The following is a 20,272-nucleotide window of genomic DNA, read 5'->3' as shown; positions in this document are numbered from 1 at the left end:
TTTTACCACCATAATGGCTTTTACTTAAAGATGTTCTCATTCAAGGAGACTTACCTACCATTACACATGAAAATGTTCAGTATTAAATACACTCTTACAGAGTACATATGGTCCCTATTGGACTCATACGTACTCTGTTAGAGTTAAATTAACACTGATCATTTCACTGTGTAGAGGATACGATTACAGTTTAAAACACATATACCCCAGTGAAAAAAAGTGGCAGCATTCATTCAGAAATACTAGCCTCCACCTGAGTATCCTATAGTAACACAGGTCTAATAATAAACGCAAATGTAAAATGAGGCATTTACATAGTAACTGCCCTTGTCTGAATTGAAATAATGCAGAAACGGGCGATGGCGCCCCCTTGTGGAACTCACATCCTGCCAGTGGTCCTCCTCCTCGCGCAGTCGGTTGTACTGGTTGTGCATGAGCTCGTGGCGAGCCTGGCTGTGGGGGTGCTGGATACCCTCTTCCTCATATCGCACGTCAATCATGCTCACACTTCTAGATGCACAGGAAGAAGAAAAAAAATAGGAAGCGGATGCCGTTACTACCGCAGGGAGAGGACGCGGTCGCCAAGAAAAACACCCAAGAGACACCGGGAAAGCCTCGATGCCAAACGGCTGTTGTTCCTGAGCTCTTTTTTCATTCTCTCCGCTGGCAGTCGGTCCTGTTGGGAAGAATGTAAGCAAGAGCGAGACGGCGCAACCGTGCGACCCTGGTCATGCAGTCTGACTGGCCTCCTGCTTCGTTTTTTGTTTTCGGTAAGGGCTGCAGTGAGAAGTACACTACAGGGAAACAGACTTTTCAACACAGAGATGCAAATTTGAATCTTTAGCACACATGATTTACAAAAATACAGATTTTGGTGGATCTTGGGTGCTAAAGCTTCGTACTGTGACACTATTACAAACCACTTCGTGTGAATTTCTTCAGTAAAAATCCAGCCCTTTAAATGGATATTTGAATTATAAGTAGCGAAAGTAATCCTGGATAATTAGTACAGATAGGAAATTCATAAATAATAATGCGTGCAATAAGAAGGCTTGCTATTAATGAGTATTCACTGAATAATATGCAGTTCGAACGCTATGGGGGTGAAAGGGTTAACGCAATGCACAGATGCAGAAATATTTAACTAAATGCCCATAAAAAATCTATTATGGGTTCCCACAGCTGCTATTTTGTCTTCCCTTAATTAAAATAACAGGAACATTTTTACCATTCTGTACATTTGAATATCAGCTCTAATGTTTAAGACATCTCTCTTACCGTACACCCTCGTGCAAAGTTAAAAAAAAAAAAATTGACACAAGAATGTACTAATTGGCAGGTTGGGAGAAAGGAAGATAAGAGTATTCACTCTGTGAAACGGGCTGGGCGCAAGCACATGCCGCTCAAGCAAACTGCACTGCCAGCAGTCTTCGCCCTTGTCCAACAGGGCGGTACAGGTGGAAGGAAGTTGTCGTCAGCATTAAAAAATATCTCTAGACCGTGCGCCAGCAATGACCAGTGGCTCCAGGGGGAGAGGGGTGGACAAAAACTCCACGCAAACTTTAGTGAACCTTCGAGGCCTTTGGCATCCATGGCAGCAGACAAGAAAACAGTGGGAATTTTACCTTGCGCATTGTTTATCAAAAAAGGAGTCTCGGCCTTCAAAACTCAAATTAAAAAATGCCACACTCCAATGATTAATCAAACAAGCAATTACAACTTATTTTATTTTTTATTTTCAAAGCAGACCAGAAAATACAATTGGCTGGTTTTAGATTTGAAAGGAGATTAACCAGGAAGTCAGCATCTCAGCTGGGGTCTGTTTAGGAAGCTAATTTTAGAATCACGTGAGGTCATTGCGCATACAGCCTACCGCTGCACCTGCACTTTGTTTTCAACTGCAGATCTAGTGATCGGGTCAGTATTTTTAACCACTTCAGCGGCCAGTAATTTCCTTATTGAGAAAACAAGCCACAAAAGAACACACTTGGGACAATCTGGCCATTAGTGCTCAGACTGACCTTTGTTTGTGTGAAACAATGCGGACATTCATTTTAAATGTGAAAAGAAAAGTTCTGCATGGATGTCCAATACGTTGAGGGTACTGTGCCAACAGAGAATTACAGACAATAATGAGCTGTTATGATAAATAAGAAAAGGAAATGAGTGTTATTAGAGGTTATTCTGAAAGCCTCCTTACCACTACAGTTTCAGATAGTAGAGCATGCTGGTCACTGTAGTCAATACCAGTCTAGTCATGTTGTTACTGTTAACAAGCAGAGCAGTATTAGTCACTTAGAAAAAAGAAAAAAAAAACATACACATACACACAACTTACCCAGGGTTCCCTCAAGAGCCAGTACACATTAAAATGTCAAGTATTCATTCAACACTAACAGTGTTAACTCAACTCTCAAAAGATAACATTTGGTCCCACGTTCCAGAGTGAAGTTGAATTAACACTGGACGTTTTCCTGTGTATATAAAGACCAACTGGGCTTTACGTTAGTGGATTATTCTGTATGTTTGGAGGTCTAAAGGAGGGCCTTTGGAAGTGGCTCAAAGGCCTGACCAGATCGACATAATCACCAATTGCAAGCAACAAAATCCAGTAAAGACAAAAGTAGGTCCTGCCCCCCCCCCCACCAGTAGACAACTGAGCATGGTGTTTCAATAACTAGAGCGCGATCCCATTCACTTTGGTCTACATGACAAATAGCTTTAAAATACTGGAAGTGAGAAGCTGATTCTTTGGGAATACTGTCATGGCACTCAAAGCAATGTCAAATAATACACTTAGCCTCGATCAATGAGAAAATAAAATGGAGGGAATGCCATTTTAGGCCAAATATTGACTTGTGATGGGTTTTTCCAAATACTTTCCCGAACACTTATTAACATATGATTTCAATTAGCTTATAACAGAAAATTTTTAATCAATTATAAACTACTACAAAGTAACAGCATTTAAAAAAGGCTTTTTAAAAACAATAACATGGCTTCATAATAAATAATAAATCAAGATCAAACAGCTGCCACCAGTAACTATGCTGAAAAAAAAACAGCTATTCTTAAAGAAATAGATATCGCCATGGTCACAGGCATAACTCTTGACACTGATAAATAAACCTCACACACTGTGAGATACATGTTTTATATTGTGTCTGTGATAATGTCATCAGGCAATCATGCTGATTGGCTGTCACATCTCAGATAAAGTCAGTAAAGAGGTCCCTACCACCCGCTCAGCCCCCCCCCCTTGCATTCGAGAGACTCAAACAGGTCCGCTCTGTTGGTTAAGTGCACGCATGCGCTCTCGTATTTGCGCGACAGTATGGAGCTGGAATCGGAGAAAAGGGGGAAACCATGAGCATGCACATGCAGGCGACCGTCACCGAGGCGACAGGAAAGAGCGAAGGAGTAAACGCACGCGGTGAGAGGGACTTACTCGTGGTCATCTGAAACACTAGATCTGTGGCTGAATCTACAAAAACAAAACATAGGAAAGAAAAAAAAAAAACACTTAAGAACAAACAATGGGGTTCACAGTGCATCCAATGAAGGACAAATGCACAGAGCAAAAGACATTCATGCAGTTTAAAAATCCCAATAATGCAATAAGTAATATTTGAAAAGCAACACTATTTCCCAGAAGGCATGCACACTGGCATATAATCTTCAGAAGACTTCAATAGTTCAGAGCCTGACGAGAAACACAGCAGGTGTAATTTCAGGTGCTAACCAGTAGGCGGCACTCTTAGGATGTGTACTGAGGTACTCTCACAAAGTCTTTTCTAATGTAAACAGTCTGCATACATATTACTTTCACATACAAATTATCCTATTCTTAAGTTAAACAAATAAATCCAGTTCTTTCTTGTTAGCTTGTCCAAACTTCAAAGACAGACCCCTTTTTAGAAACCACAACACAGGCACTGGTGGCCAAGTTTAACACCGCAACTTTAGCAACGAGGACGGCTTCAAAGAAACGTTGAGATCACCATGGGCGTGCGTCAAACTGTGGTTTGTAGTTTTATTGAAAGGGACCACAAGAAAGCTAGAGAATGCTGGGCTTGGATAATGAAACACAAAGATCTGTGGCACCAATATGACAGGAGACAGCAATGAACATGCTTTACGGTCAAAGCCTACTGCACCAAAAAAGTGCTTCTGTGTTCCAATGCACATAATGCTGTAGGCAAGATGGGACTCTCAGCTTTTTTTCAAGCAACGAATACCATCAATACATTTCACCTGATCAGGGAAAAGCTATTATTTCAGAATTATTTTATAAATCTGTTAGACCGCAGCAACCAAGTAATTTACAAAAATATTATATAATAAGCTATTATACAAAATGACGATAATAAATAATCATAATAATTGCTGTGGATTTTAGAGGTGGATCTGCAATAAGGATCTGACAGAAACCAAAGGCACATTGTGATACTGCATTGTTTTAGTACCCGGATAAAGGAGAGTCCTGTTTCGACAGGTCACTGGTCATGCGAGTTATGCAGTTACTTCAGATGAAGGGTATCGAAGAAATGCCTCCTTGTGTGGTCTTCATGTCACCCACGCATGCTCCAAATGTAAAATAAATCAAGCAATAAAAAAAACCAAAAACAAAAGCAAAACAAAACAAAACTATTTCGCGAATGCTGTCGTTTAGGTTCCATGCACAGGAAGTCTGTTGCAGCAAATTCAATCACGGTCTCTTCCCACAAGCAGGAAACAGACGGGAGGTCCAGAATCCCCCTGTCCAGAACTTCCTCTCCAGCCCATGCAGAACACGGCCCCCTGGAGCTCACAGTCTCCAGCCTTCCTTTTCCACTCACTTCCTGTTGCATGCCACCATCTGAAGGGGGACCTCTTATAACGTAACACATGCAGCATAGCCATACCCATGCACCTTCATCAAAATAAATCTAATTAAAATCAGTAAAAATAATGAAAAAGATCCAGTGAAAGGGAAAAATAAAGAAACAAATTCCATTCCATCCAGAGGCAGAAGACAAGGGATTTAGCGTCATCATCAAGACAACTAACAGACATGCAGACTATCTCATTATTTTTAGTCTTTTAAGTCTTTAAGTCTTTTTAAGGGCTGCTGTTCAATATCCTGTTTCGCTGTGGTACAACTGCAAATGGGGCTCTTCTTAAAGTGAAAATCAGCTGCTCTGTTGCCTTTGAGGTGCTATACAGGACAGCCTCATATCTGCTTGTCTAAAAGTAGCAGACCCAGCAATGCCAAAGATGGGCTTTCACAAGCTAAACTGGGCTTTCACTAGTTAAGCTAGGCTTTCACTAGTTAAGCTGGGCTTTCACTAGTTAAGCTGGGCTTTCATTAGCTAAGCTGGGCTTTCGCTTCTTAATGGACAGATAGGGCCTGGTTTTTGTCAGTAAGGGATCTTAATGTACTGTGCTTTAAAAGAGCTACGCAATAGCTCAGCTTCCTTTAGAAGACCAAGTGAACACCCAGTCGGATCAGATACAAAATATAATCCACAGACATGGCACCAATAAAACTGAATATTACAGGTGATGGGGAGTCTCACATTGGGGCTTGATCATCATCTAACCAGGACGGTCTACGCGGCCGGGATCTGACCCCCTCGCCTTCGACCTTCCCTGGCCTGCCCTGCTGGACGGCGGGCGCAGGCAGGAAGTGGGTGGGGCTCAGGCTGGCGTGCTTGGGCGAGTTGAGAGTGTGGCGAGTCATCTTCACGTCATCTCTCCGCGATTCCGCCGCGCGGGAAGCCGGATCCCTGCCGTGGCCCGCCTCCTCCCTGTCCATCACCAGGGGGGGTTTCCTGGGTCTGTCCGTCCAGTTCCCCGGGGCGGTAGCAACGGGGCTCGTCATGACGATGGAGGTTGCCGCGCTGCCGGTCGTCGACAGCCCCCGGTACAGTTCCAGCGAGCTCGAGAAGCCCAAGCTACTGCTGAGAGAATTATCCAGTTACATCAGGCAGAGGGAGGCAGGCGGTGGGCGGGGACAGTTGGGGCGGAGTTAAAACATGCCAGGAACAAAAGCAAATAAATCAAACTCGCGCTTTGAAAGTGACTTGAAAGATGCAAGGAGAGTGGAGATGCACAAGAACCAAGCAAATATATAAAAATCTCACAAATACAAAGTATAACTCCTGGTGGATTAGAAAAGCAAAAACAAAATAAACAATAAAAACAACTGATAGTGGAAAGCAAAAGCATGTGGCTAAACAGTATAGTTTGGTTTATTATTACAATTCATCAAACAGATAAAGTCACTAATTTGAAGGCAGTCCAGCAGCTCGCAAATCTTTAAATTCCTGATCTCACCCCCCTCCCCCCGCAACCCACCAGCACATATGTAAAATCAATGCAAAATAGAAGTAGACCGAGCTGTGGGCACCAAGAACATTTACAGTGCATAACTTCCCATAAAAAGCCATTTGCTTAGTGCTTTCCCTGGCCGATGCTATCTCCCACTCAGCTGTCTGGGTAAAAGGGAAAACAAAGCTGATTGTGGGTGTGGTCTCTTTCTTAAGAGATTTGGACAGGGCCAAGAAAAAAAAAAATGTAAAGGTCGGCAGCCAAAACACAAGGCCCACAGGAATCCTCCAGTTTTGCAGGCTTGCATGCTGTTTTTCACCAGGTCAACGAGTATTTGTTGTCATTCTATTAGCATCCGTTACAAGCAGTGACCTCCCGCACCGAAGCGGGACAAAAGACGAAGTTCTACGACCGTAAATTCCGGACATTACTGTGAATCATTTTTCGAACGGTTCATCTACAAACAGCAAAATACCGTAAGTAGAACCACCTGTCCTAGCCAGCGTTTCTCTCAGCTTAACAAAACCTGCACTGAGTAGGAGTTGAGATGAATCGCGGTAATCCGTCATGCGCTGGAACTGAGCGTGCAAACGCACGCAGAGCTCTGGCCTCGGCGCGGAGGTCTCGTTCCATCACAGCGCCCTCGCGGCTCCGGGGCTGTCACAAATCTCCCGTCTTCTGCTTTCGCGGCTGTTTTGGTTGGGCTTCCTCTTAACCTTGACGCTGTTGGAAAACCCCACCCGCCAAGCACTTCGGTCTTGAAGGACGGTCCTCTGGAATGCCCTGGCCTTGTGCGCTAGCATGTCTTTTGTTCTCCTCCGTTTCCTCTTCCATCCTGACGGTTTCTCACCCGCTCCTGTCTCCACCCTCGCCATGGTCATTATTCAGCTGGGGCTTCACGTGCACCAAATGCAATACAAACCCTTAGGCCCTCAAATGGTTGCGGGTGATCACACTGGCTGCTGGCAGCTAATGCAATTGCATTCTTCTAACTGAGCACTCTGGAAACTTACTGAGTCTTGTTGCACTGTGATTCTCGTGCTGCCGCTACGTTTTATATTACAAAAGTATTTCAGGGTGACATGTTTAATTAGGAATAAAATCCTATTATGCACTGTCAAAATAAAAAAAAGAGCTTGTTATGCACTGCAAATGACACTAAAGCTGACATGATTCCATCTGTAGTATAATGAAGTTCAATACCATATTGTGTATCAAACTAGTCCAGTATAGCAGCTGATCTGGCTGTGCAGTCTTTCCCAGTTCCGAGCCACTGGTCTCCAACAGCCAGGGCAGTGGGATGCAATTCAGAAAAGTTGTAAGGCTAAAGTACAGCACATGATATTTTTGGTTGCAAACTGAGCTAATGAAGCACATTCCATCACTGTGTATGACAGTCTTTATGTTCCAACTACCAGAGTCACGACCTTGGGACAGCATGGTGCATTACAGTAAGACCTGGCAACCCACTCAGCCAGCTTGGAGCCCCAGCCAGTCACAGGGAAGGCACAACGGTAGCAGCAAATCAGTGTGCAGAGTTTCAAGCTCTCCGGCTCAGTACCACTCCTTTGTCCACCTTCCCCTTCAAGTTGGGCTTTTATCAGCATTTTGGAGTTAGCAAGTTTGGTGATAGTGGGAAGACAGCTGTGCAGTCAGCTACCAGGAAAGTTGGGGTAGGTTGGGTGTGGCATCCAGTCAGATCACCTATCTCTGCCATCTCTATCCCTTCCCAAGAGAAGCATTGAGTACTGAGTGCCCCCAAACCAGAATCACCACAGACCACTGAGTAGGCCAAAGACCAATGAGCAGAGCTAAAGCAGGGTGATGGAAAGAGATCAAAGCTCAGGGAAATGAAGGAATCAGTACAGGATCATCTCTGAATTCAGACTCCCCAAATTTCTTTTACCACCCGGTCTCACTTTTCTATGAAAATGGCGATGTGGTAACCGACTGCAAGCCTCGACGCATTGCCACGGAAACACACTCCGGTCCCGCAGCCCGCTTTCCCACAGGGCTGCAGACGGCGAGCCCTGGGCTCCCGGCTCGCCTTCAAGCGAGGGATAAATCAACAAAGGCATCCGGCGAGAGGGACGGGCCGCTGAAAGGCCCTATTATGCTTCGGGAACGGAAAACGGTGCCTTTTTCTGGTTGGGCCGGACGCCGGGGCGACGTCCCCTCGAACCCGCCGGCTGGCATCGCGGTCGCGCGGCCCCTCAGCGGCGGTCCAGATGTTTGGCTGCTAGGCGATGCAAACACAACTGCCGTCACAGGCACGCATGCACGCACTGGGGGGAGCCAAAAGTTCCCCTCTGAAGCCATTGTAGCAAAAGATGGTTTTTAACCCTTGTGGTCTCTTCATATTATGTGTGCATCCCCGTGTCCACAGGGTTACAACTGACCCACCCTTGCCAAAACTCCTGTGATAAAGCCTCTCTGATGAATTTTAAACCCTAAATCAATATTTTCCAAGTAGAAACAACCTGTCACTCATCAATAAATCAGTGAATAGCTGTCTTTCTACTTCACAGCTCAAAGAGACTGTATTTCATCAGTCTACACCAATCATTTTCGCTACAAAGGATACATCATTTTTTTGCTGCAATTGATGTGCGGTGCTTAACATAAATCATGACTTTTGATTTCATAGCTGCAGGGTTAAAAAAGACACATAATTTGTGTACACTGATGGTCCATCACTCTATTATAAAAATTATTAAAAAGTTAAATGTTCAACGTTTTCTAATGTAAAAATGATCAAATTCCAAGCTGAAAATTTTAATTTGGAGGGTTTTCATTGCTGTTAAACTCATTGCTGATTAACAGCACAGTTAACAGCACACTGGCTTTAACAGTAAGCACGGCACAATTCAAGTGCAAATAATCGTAGTCTTGCAGCTTTCAAGAGTTATAAGCCAGCTTTAGTCAATAATTCAACATATGCACAAAATGGTGCAAAGGCCTTCCTGTTTTGGGATCGTTAATGTCAAAATATTCATAAATAAAACAAACATTCAGTTGATTTAATGCCAGTGGTATGCTTCAGAGCTTTTGTTCCTGGAAGGCTGACCTCCCCTCACGCAGCCTGACGCAGTCAGGAGACTGGACAGCTGCTGGGATACACTCTCAGACAGGAGAGATTCAGACAGGAGGGCATCTGATGCTCTGTTGCTGCTCTGCATTGGGGGGGGGGGCACAGGGGATGTTTCCAATCAGGGGCACTCAGAGGACACAGCAATGACTCAGAGCACTGCAGTGGAAACACACACACTCTCACAAAGCATGGCTGCTGCAGTCAAACAGACTTAAACCTGCCGCGCATGGGCACACACACGCACACACACATACATGCACAGAGGAGGGCTGTGAGCCAGACCTCTTCTGGGACACCATAATATAATATAATATAATATAATATAATATAATATAATATAATATAAAGATGAAATTACATTATATACTTTTAATATTATATAATATAGGGGGAATACACACACAAACAGATTCTCAGTTCTAATAAAATTAGATTTTTGTTTGTGGAAAACAAATACTTGCTCTTGGTTATGCAATCTCAGACTTAATTCAGGTTAGATTTAAAATCCAAGCCTGACAAGAACTCGCCCTCACCCTCTATCCCTTATGGTACTCTCTGAACTTATTTATGACTGCAAATAGTGTATACTGAATACGCTTCTGCTAGCCACACTCTTCCAGATCCCCATTCACTTAAGGTATTTCTGTTTGACCTTTCATTCCTGCACAAACCCCATGCCGTCACTACTTAGCGTTATGAAGATGTCCTCACTTCCTGCCGGTGTGTCAGTATCCCATAAATGAGCCAAGCTACGGTCCGAGAGGAACTAAAGGACACATCGCTTGCTTGTAAAATAGCAAACTCCTGAGAGAAACCTGTATACGAATAAGGAGTTTTTGTTGCTCATATCGATAGGTTGATAGCCCACACATAGACTTTGCCCACTCATGAGCCTGCACTGGGAACACAAATGGATCCTTAAAAAAAGAAGAAACAACAGCTGTGTGCTAAAATTGTTAATTGCAGCACCCCGAGCGTATATACGCCTTTTCCAAGTATCATTATTTCTGCCAAATCTTTTTTTAATCTATTCCATGTGAACTCTCTAGGGAGAAATAAAAGGCCCTCTTTTTAAACAAAACATGAACAATGAGGGGAGTGGGGGGTGGTAGAGGAAATAAGATGATTATACTAAAGCCGCCAAAACAAGGGAAGGGCAGAACTAAGAGTGTGACATTTCCGCGTCGGATGGGGTGATGGAGGCTCACACTTATGGCATCTGAGGGCTTTCTGAATAAATTGGATGCGGTGGGCTCTCCTGCTAAAAATATTCAGCAACATCCCCTGCCCTTCCTCACCGTCCTCCTCATCCTTCCAAATCACCCAAGGCTTCCCCTGGGTTTTCTGGGTAATAATATGGTACTCCTCTGAAGACATGTCACTCACACTAAGACCATGGGTGCAGGGCCAGCCTATTGGATGAGAGCACTATGGAAAGCAAGGAGCCAGCAAATATTGCAACTACTAAAAAAATAATCCGTAAAAGTCTTATTAGCGATTAACATTTTTGCGCACAAAGTCAAAACAAAATTGTACAGTCCCTCGACAAAGGTTCTGTGTTTTAGTCTCGTATCACAACAGTATTAGGAATTCAGCTATGCTGGATTTGGCATTAATTCAGAGCAATGTCTCACAGTGGTACACTGAACTTCAAACATAAGGACTCTTGAACAGACTCGAGGTGAAGGAGCCAAATCCCAAAAGCTTGCTCTCTGTTTGGAAATACCAAGTAACCACAGCGAGTCCAAGAAAAACAGGCCCCCCAAAATCTTGTCAGTTTGGAAGGTTTATAAGATGTCACCTGACAACTATTGAGCAGTGCAATTGGTTGAGTGTCCACCCTAACTGTGTAACTTCACCAATCAGGAGAGCCAATTCAGTTATCTGGGAGAGGAGAAAGCTCAGGCAAAAGCCAAAATATTTTGGGTAAGGCAAATCAAAATTCATTTATATATCTGCTTTTTTTCAGCCAAGGAACCTCTTCCATCAAACACTTGGATGTCTGACAAGATAGGAACCTGCAGCATTGTTTCTCTGTGGAAGACCTTGTATGACATTGAGAAGTTTGTAATTCAGAGATTCGGTTTTAGAGTGAGACATGGTAAATGCGTGGGTGGGGCAGCACCTGGGTTCAGAGGTCGTCCTGGTCCGCCCCCGCTCCTCCGAGTCGGAGTGCATCGTGGGAGTCTGGGCGAAAGCCAATAAGGTGTCACCGCGTGGCAGGGGGCTGTTTTGTGCTTTCCTTCGGGCCAGATCGTGCCATTCCTCACCGTCCTCTTCATCGGCCGGCCCCGCGGTCCGCGGGAGCCGGTTATCTTTTCGGACGGCGGTACGGGGGGACTCATTCACACTGCAGCGCACGACACGACGGGACACGACATGAAACGACACGGATCACACGGAAGACCACAGCCACGACACCCAGGAGACGGCACGCACCACGGCAACGGGAATGGCGAGCACGACGACGAGGACAACGACAGGGGCCATGCACAGCAACATATGCCACAGGTGGAAATGGAAGAGGGAAAAAAAAAAAAAACCAAAACACAATGCATTAAAAACGGCACACAAACATGAAGGATCATAAGGAGGAACAGCATGGAAGGGTGGGGCAGAAGCAGTGACAGTGATTGACAGTCGAGCAACGGCCCACTTACAGCAATCCCTTGGACCCAGCTTGGACCCAACTCAAGCCCATGCAAATATTTAGCGGCTCCCACACAGAAAATATTCCTTTTGTTTTCAGGCAATCCCACGCCGTTTTACAATCCCATATACAGCCAACACCCAATAAAATGAGTGTTAAATGTGTGAACTGCAAACGCATGTCACAACCCAAGTAAAACACAATTACTGCGCACAAATTCACTGCTACGCCTACACGCACACACACACACACACACACTGATAACAGTGATTCAATCAGTCAAAACACATGCATGATAATTCAAAATTCATTCAGATTCATTAATGAATTCCAAATTCAGCAGTCCGAATTTTAGCAACTAATTCAGGCTTGACGAGATCCACCTAATCCAAGTTTCAGCCGGTGTCTGGGGACAGAGAGCTCCTCACAGAGCTCCTCCAGGCTCCATCTCCAGATCCACGTCCCCGTATTAGCTCCCCCTTCTGCTGCAACCCACTCAAACATCCCACTGAGACACTGTGTGGGTCCTCATCCGCGGAGGCACTTATGGATTCCAGTTTTGGGGCTGTTTGGTTGGATCCCAGAAAATGCGTCTCTTCACAATGAACTGAGAGGAAATGGCTTTGGTCTCTTCTGCTTCGTTAGGTTTTGATTTGGCTCTTGAGCACATTTCACACAAATCAGGTTTAATAGCCCTGATGAACTCCAACGCTTGTTAATGCTAATATTAGCATTTGTTATAGTAAAATAAAAACAAAGATCTCTCCCTCTCTTGCAGCCAAACAAGCACAGTAATTAAGAGGAATAGTAAAACCAAGAGTAAAAGTTGACAACAACTACTAAAACAGTTGAGTTCCCCTTCCTGCTGTATACAGAATCAATGTAATTATTACAACGAGAAGAAAGCCATTTTTGAAGTAAAACACCTGAAGCATTTTTGATATTTACAGACCTTTGGTAACAGTTGATCTGTCTAAACAAGAAAATCTCAGATACAGCATAGATGCTTTTTCTCTCAGTCACCCTCTACCTTCACTAGCTCCGTGACCCCCAACCATACACAAAGACTTCAAACTATCAGACTACAAAGAAACTATGTAACACTTGTAACACATTCACAAATGACATTCACAAAAATACAAGCAAACCCACATACATATACTCACATAAACACACTTAAAAAACCCAGCAGCAAACACAATCACACTTCAATCACACACAAGTGGTAATGTCCTCACACACATAAAGACACTCCCATAAACAATTCAAAACCACAATCATGCCAGCACACTTCTGAATAATGCATGAACAAATAAACTCAGAATAATAAAAACTCTAATGTTCTCTAAAAAACACACACTTGTGCGTAAACACTAACTTACATCAAACACAAATACACCCACATTCTTCAAAGAAATTCCAAGAAATTTAATGACGCTCGTATTCCACAAGAACTGTATTTTAGTCCAACAAGACCAAAATGTTTACGATAAACAAGAGGATGAGCTAGCTTTGCTCTCCTGAGAAATGTCTTCAGCTCAGCTAAATATAACATTTTCAAAACGCTTTCTGCAAATATATGGAATAAAAACACGCTCACAGAGAAGGGAGATTTTCATTTTTCAACAAATTCAGTTCATTAGAGTAAAAGATACCAGCAATGCATCCCTTTAGCCATGTCTACACAGGGGATGTTCCTAATCATTAGAGCCTATTTCTCATCACCATGGAAATAATAAGACATAAAAAGTGCTATTTACCCAGTGATTTTAATGTCTAAGCATACCCAGGTGAAGCAAAAGCTTTTTTCTTCAGTACATATAAATAGCTATGATTAAACAGCTAAAATGTTTTGTTTCTCTTCAGGTTTAGCTAAAACCTGGGGAAGCATGAGGATTCTGCAAGTGGCCAAACTCTTTAACTTCACTACTGTGCCAGTGCCAAGTTTCCACGCCCTATATATTTAACACTGCGAACAACTATTTGTCAAACGGGTAGTGGGTCTCCTCTTGTAGGTTTTTGACAATTTGAAGAGGATCCACACTCCACAGGGTGTGCCTTTATTATTAAAGTGCCTTTGAATCATTGTGCTCAGTTTGCTGTTTATGGCTGTTAGCGTCTCCCTCTCTTTTTCCCTCCTCTCTCCTCTTACCTCCCCAGGTGGTGGGTTTGTTGGTTGGCTGTGGCTCTGTCAGCCCCACTTCTCTCTAAGATTCTGGGGTGAGGTTCCGAGATACTGTTCTTTTGGCTCCTCTTGTACTGTTTCCTTGTTTCTAATAGTCTCAGGGTGGCCGTGGTGTCACATGTTAAACATGGTTGTCACCAGGCAGTTTACCACTATCAAGACGACGCATTTTATTTCCTTTCAATTATAAGTTCCTTCCCCCGTGACACGGCTCCAGCGATGATTATTCCATAAACTACTGATGTGCCTGGAATATATATTAGCTACAAATTATGGGCTGTTGCATTGCTGAACACTCACAGGAACTCTCTGTCAATTACAGAAGGATGAATCATTTAAAACGTTCTGAGTCCAAAAGCTTGTTCATGTTGATGCAGTATCTCTGGTCTGACTGTGCAGTGAATAAATATTGACTATGTACACATGCACACCAATGCTTCGTTATTAAACCGAGTAATCAAGTATCCAGTTGTTGACATAAGTCATGTAAACATTTGATAATCATAATGAGTATAATGCATAACCACTATAATACATATGGTATATTACTCACTGAAATGGGCTATTTATCCATGTACACACTGTATTCATAATATAACTAAAAATCCAGACACATACTTGCATATGCATATTCTATTTTGCAAGGAATCTTGGGTTATAATCACCTCATTATCTGGCCTTGCATTTTTGGAGCAATGGAAAACACATTTCTCTCTCAGCAATAAAATTATGTGCTTTCTGCTTAAAAAAAAAACTCCAGAAACCTTTGAAAAGAAAGACTTATGAGCTATTCTGCAAGTAAAGAAACAACACTAGATAACACAAAAACAGGCATCTCTCCCAATGTAATATTATGGTTATGTATACAGCGATATCACTGGGCAGCACACTGAATGTTTCATGCAGACAGAAAGAGTAGACAGATGGACTAAAAGTTGCATCATGGTGACCAAATTTTTTTCCTCCTTGATGCAATGTATTGGCCATGTTGACCAACTCCGGGACAAATATCCTTTTATTAGCGTGGAAAAAAGAAGACCTGAATCTGCAATGTGAAAAGTCCGGTTTCTATATTGTAAGCGTTTGGAGTTCACACACTCAAGGAATTCTTCCAAGCCCCAGGCCTACCGGAGATGTGCATTAGGAGGTCTAATAATGTTAAGCCTCACGTCGTGCCAGACTTCCCAAAGTTTTAAGGCGAAAGAGCGTAATAAAATGCGCTCCGAGAGGATTTCAGTTTTCTGCCATCTTTCTCTATTTTTGTCTCCAGTCTGGGCACGTAGCAGGAGCTTCTGGGCGCCTACGGACAGTTAAAAACACACATCTGTTCTCTATCAGTTCCCCCTCTGCATCGACGCTGCCCGAAATGCCTTGGCGGCCTTCATATTTTTTAATTTTACAAATCGGCTATAAAGAGATTCCCAGGCATCCGGTTTAATTTGGACAAGGAAGAATGGGAGAAAATTGGCCTTTTCTCTGGGTTTTTTTATGGGCTGCATCCAAATAACAACTGCTCAGTTTAAAGACAGGGTGGTCAGAAAATATTTCTCAAAATCTGAGATCCAAAGCTTCAGAGACCACCTTTCTTCGCATCACACGGAGGGGGCTTTCCCAATATCTTATTATGAAACACAGAGGGATTAGCACCTGCTTCTGAAGACGTGTCCTGGCTTTGTCCTTAGAAATCTTTTTTCTTTTTTTGAAATCTTAGCAGCCAATGGAGACCTCACTAGAAACAACAGAAGCCTCCATAAAAAGTACAGAGCTTAACAGGAAAGCATGCTTGCACCAATTCCTATACAAGTCAAGTACACAAACATGTACATGCACATCATGTATGCATCCACTATCATCCGAATGCCTTTTGTAGTGACCAATCCAAACAGAGCTTATTTTCTTCACACAAAAAAACAAGAAAGTGTGAGAAATAGGAAACTGCCTTGACCTGGTTACTGCATAATTTTGCCACACTCTTCCTGACATTGTTAAAACGACATGGGAGCCATTTTGAACCATCTTTCACTGTCTCCTTAGAGTGCTCTTATGCTTAACTCCGGTTGTAACTTCCAGCAACTTTCTTCTGCTTAACTGGTGAAGCTAAGAGAGGTCAGGCTGGATTAGTACTTGGATGAGACCTCTCAGTGGAATAAAATTGCAACAGGCAGAAAACCAATAACGCGTCTTGCAAAAGACAGAAGCTTCCCTAGCATTCTGGAAGTGTGCCCAAGAATCTCCCACTATAATTGGTTTAAGGACCTGAACTGGAGCAAGATATGTTCTGAAACAAAATGGCTACATGCAACATCCTGGAGGGTGTTACAGATTGGTGGGGGTTGAGCTGAATTATTTTCTCTGACACTGTGAGGAGCTTGGAGTTCCATACAAGTTGCTAATTAAAAGCAATGCATTAATAAATTACAAGACTGTGACCGTACTGTCATAGAACAATGAGAATCTTTGCAAAACACTGGTTTAAATATAAGGATATTTGCAGTATACTGTACCTACTACTAAATACAGATTCACATTTGCCTATATTTGACCCCACATCATTATATTTGTGTTATTATATGCGTTATAGACATTGTTATTGTCATTTATTAAGAGTTATATAAATATTAGCCATGAACCTGATGAAAAATGCCAATGAAACAAAAATGAATGAAGCATGATAAATCAACAATAGGCGGAGTCAGCCTGTCAAACCAGCATCGTAGAACTGTGTATCTGTGTGTGTGTGTGCACGTGCGTGTATGTAACTGTGTGTGAGGCAGGGTGCTACCTGAAGGGTCTGTCTCCTCCTATGGGGGAGGTGGCCGTGCTCCAGCTTTTCCGGCACTCCTCCTGATGCTCCACCCTCTTCTTGCGCAAGGGGGCAGGCACATAGGCGCTCTGGTTGCTCTTATTGGGCAGGTACTGGTTGAAGGGCATCACGGTGCGCGGCTCGCTGCAGGAGGTGCGGCGGGCGAGCATGTCGTCCTTCCGCATGTCCGGAAGCTTCCTGTGGGGGGCGTCGGACTCGGAGTCGCTGCCGCGGCCTGGCGAACCGGGAGGAGACCATTAGTGACGTCACCAACACAACAGCAGAGACCACCGAGTGAAGCTGGAGGTGTATGATAACAGAAACTCCCTCCAGTTTGATAAAGGTATTATAGCCTCTTTGTTGCTTGTGGACTGTAGCTGCATCTGGAGATCTGCTTTACTATTGGACATTGGGGTCATTCTTTGGTGCTATTGCTATGAGCCGCACTGAAACAACTCTAACTGTACATGAATAATGCAGTAGGAACATTATTTGCGATCCATGACTTTTGCTAGATCTTGTCCTTAGTTTAACTAATGTAGCAAAAGTTCAAAATTGATCATTATATTTATCATGTATAGTTACAATGGGGTTAGTCATTACTTTTGGTGTTTCATTTTTTAAATTGTTATTAACGTTTCCCTGAAGTTAATTCAAGGATCTGATTAAATATTAATTCTAAAGGAGAAATATTGTACATTTTTCAATGACCAATAATGAGGGATATTTAATGCCATTTTCTGAATCCAAGAGAGGTGAAACGCAAACATCATTTAAAGCTAACCATAAATTAACAATGAAAACAAGTCAGATACTACACGACTGCGTTTAAAATTCTCACTGCAGCATGAAACCGGCCTCTTTTAGCCAGGCCAACGGTAAAAGCTCTGGTACTGTTCAGCTATGCAGGGCACCGAGCCAGGGCTTGAATCTTTACCCACTTAAAACAAATAAATGCTCCCTTGGTGACCAGCAGCACATGGCTTCCATTTTTGCAGATCCACACCGGGTTCTACGGCATATACATTCGGACAGCTTGCGTTCAATTACACCTGGCTCTACATGAGTGCATGGCTGAAGGTCTTCTCCCCTCCACGTAAATTCCTCCCCAAGATGCGCTCCACATGTTTGGAAGTCGATTCGACAAAACCACAAAACCCTCTTTCAAAAGCACGTATAAAAAAAAAAATCTTCAGTACATATTCCATAGCTAAAAGCTCGTAAAGACCGGTTTAAATCCCTGGTGATGAGAAAGGGGATTGTTCACCTTAGCACATCTTACGCAACACTATTGCAACAGTTCAAGATGTCAGACTTGAGCCAGATAGACATGCAGTGCTATTTAGTGCACGCTGAATGTCGGTCTTTGCCATTTAACCCTCCAATAAAATTAGCCTCAACTTGTGGTTCTGGATCCACCCCACCAGAAGGGACAAATTGCCACAAATGAGGGGGCATCTGCTGGACAGATTCCTGGTTAAATCACGTACATACACAGCTCCACATGAAACCATGTTTATGGTGCCTCCGCTCAGTTACTAAAACAGCTGTTTCTTGCAAAAAGCATCAGCCTCGAAATGAGAGGAAGAGAATTCGGTGTCTCTCAAAGGATAAGGGAGCTCTAAACCCCATCCGCCCAGTTAAGCGGCCTTTTCTCAAACTGAGGTATCGAATTACACAGCGCAAGCTCTGCCAGCATGTAATAGACTCAATTTTCTCCTGTCCAGTAATCATGATTACCTGAGCTGAAATACATATCTAAAAAGCACCAGTGACGACCAGAAAAGGGGCCTGTGCACAGAGTATCCATGTAGAGCACTTTATTTAGGGGTAAACAGGGGTAATTGTGGCCTCCATTCAAGCACTAATAACATTGACTTGGCCCCTCTGGCTCCTTTGCTGGGGTCGCAGACAATGCGAGTACACTCAAACTGTATGGCGTCTGTCCAAACCGGGGACGGGGGTCTCTTCCCCTGTCTGGCGTCTCTGGAACCCACCCAAAGTCACTCAGAAGCTCTTTTTTAACTGGCTGACAAAACCTGTGCATCGACATACTGGCTGACCCGCCCACTAACATTCCAAATGACAGGACTGGATCAGAGCTAGTTTCACCGTCAGCTGTTGAAAATAACTTTTCTTAGTTCCCTCCAAATCCTTTGCTCGCCTGACCACATTTTAAAGAAATCTGCTCATTTGCCTCATAAAAGTTTAGGAGTTCATTTTGTAATAGACTCTTTTCATAGAATGCATAGAACGCACCGTTATTCATGGTTATTGATGTTTCTTGGATCTGACACATAATCTGTTTGTGCAGCTAAATAACTGCTGAATGAATTAAGGCCAAGCATATTTCTCAAAGATACAACAGCAGTGTCCCATCCATGATCTGAACGTATGCCCTACTGGATTTGAGCTCAGGACCCTAACTGCAATCCCGCAACAGCGGCCTGAACTCTTCTTCGTCGGGAGGAGGAGGGAGCCACATTAATTGTAGGAAACGTTCTGTTCTGTCGACCGCTGTGGGAAATTCCAGCACAAACCAGAGAAAGGGAAACACGTGCTTCCTGGTGTTAAGGTGCTCGGGAGCGCACAAACACAGAGCGCCTCAGAACTACAAAGGTCTCCAATCGCCGACCAATCGGACTGTTCGTTCGCGTCTCCTGCGCTCGGGTCGTCTCCTCGGCTCGCGAGATTCCCGGCAGGCAACAGGATGTTTCTGTCATTCTGTTTTCACAAGGCCGTCTTTTTTTTTTTTTTTTGGTCACAAACTCACAACAAACGTGGCGTCTCCAACTCATCAAGGCCGCTTTTCTTGAAAGCTGGCTGCTTCCCCTGCACTTCCGATAAGATGAAAACACGCGCAGGCCAAACAGGATGCTTGGTTCTCCAGCCGTTTCTTAGGAGTTCGCCAGACTCCGTTGAGACAAATGTTTTGTGCTGACGATGGAACGTTTACAAGTTTTCCGTTTGATTAAGCTGAGCGGTCACATTTTGAAGGAGCAATCAATTCTTTACAGTGTTAAATTATGGCCAGGGTGACATTACAAAACTCCTCTCATACAGCCATTTTATAACATTTTGCCTTTTCGGCTGATTAAAGAGTGAAGGGTAATTATTCAGGGTTGTTATATCTGAGCTAAGGCCTTCATAAACTCATGTCACAATAACAATCACTCATCGTACACTGTCACAGACAACACAGCATCTGATCTTACACCCACAGCACACTTG

At 43.5% G+C, this 20,272-nt stretch overlaps 1 protein-coding gene across 1 annotated transcript in view; it reads right to left on the bottom strand.

Annotated features, from left to right (window-relative positions):
• LOC118232564 (LIM and calponin homology domains-containing protein 1-like) overlaps nucleotides 1–20,272 on the bottom strand; it is a 112,762-nt gene that overhangs the window by 14,701 nt on the left and 77,789 nt on the right. Inside the window, exons 8-12 of the mRNA XM_035427628.1 lie at nucleotides 17,021–17,276; nucleotides 11,529–11,753; nucleotides 5,559–5,942; nucleotides 3,449–3,484; nucleotides 384–510 (exon numbers count right to left, since the gene is read on the bottom strand). Coding sequence (XP_035283519.1) covers nucleotides 384–510; nucleotides 3,449–3,484; nucleotides 5,559–5,942; nucleotides 11,529–11,753; nucleotides 17,021–17,276 — 1,028 coding nt within the window. The remainder of the gene's footprint in view (nucleotides 1–383; nucleotides 511–3,448; nucleotides 3,485–5,558; nucleotides 5,943–11,528; nucleotides 11,754–17,020; nucleotides 17,277–20,272) is intronic.

The sequence above is a fragment of the Anguilla anguilla genome, chromosome 7, assembly GCF_013347855.1.
Source record: "Anguilla anguilla isolate fAngAng1 chromosome 7, fAngAng1.pri, whole genome shotgun sequence".
NCBI classification, from domain to species: domain Eukaryota; kingdom Metazoa; phylum Chordata; class Actinopteri; order Anguilliformes; family Anguillidae; genus Anguilla; species Anguilla anguilla.
Note: the sequence above shows the minus strand (reverse complement) of the source record. Positions and strands in the feature narration are given on the sequence as shown.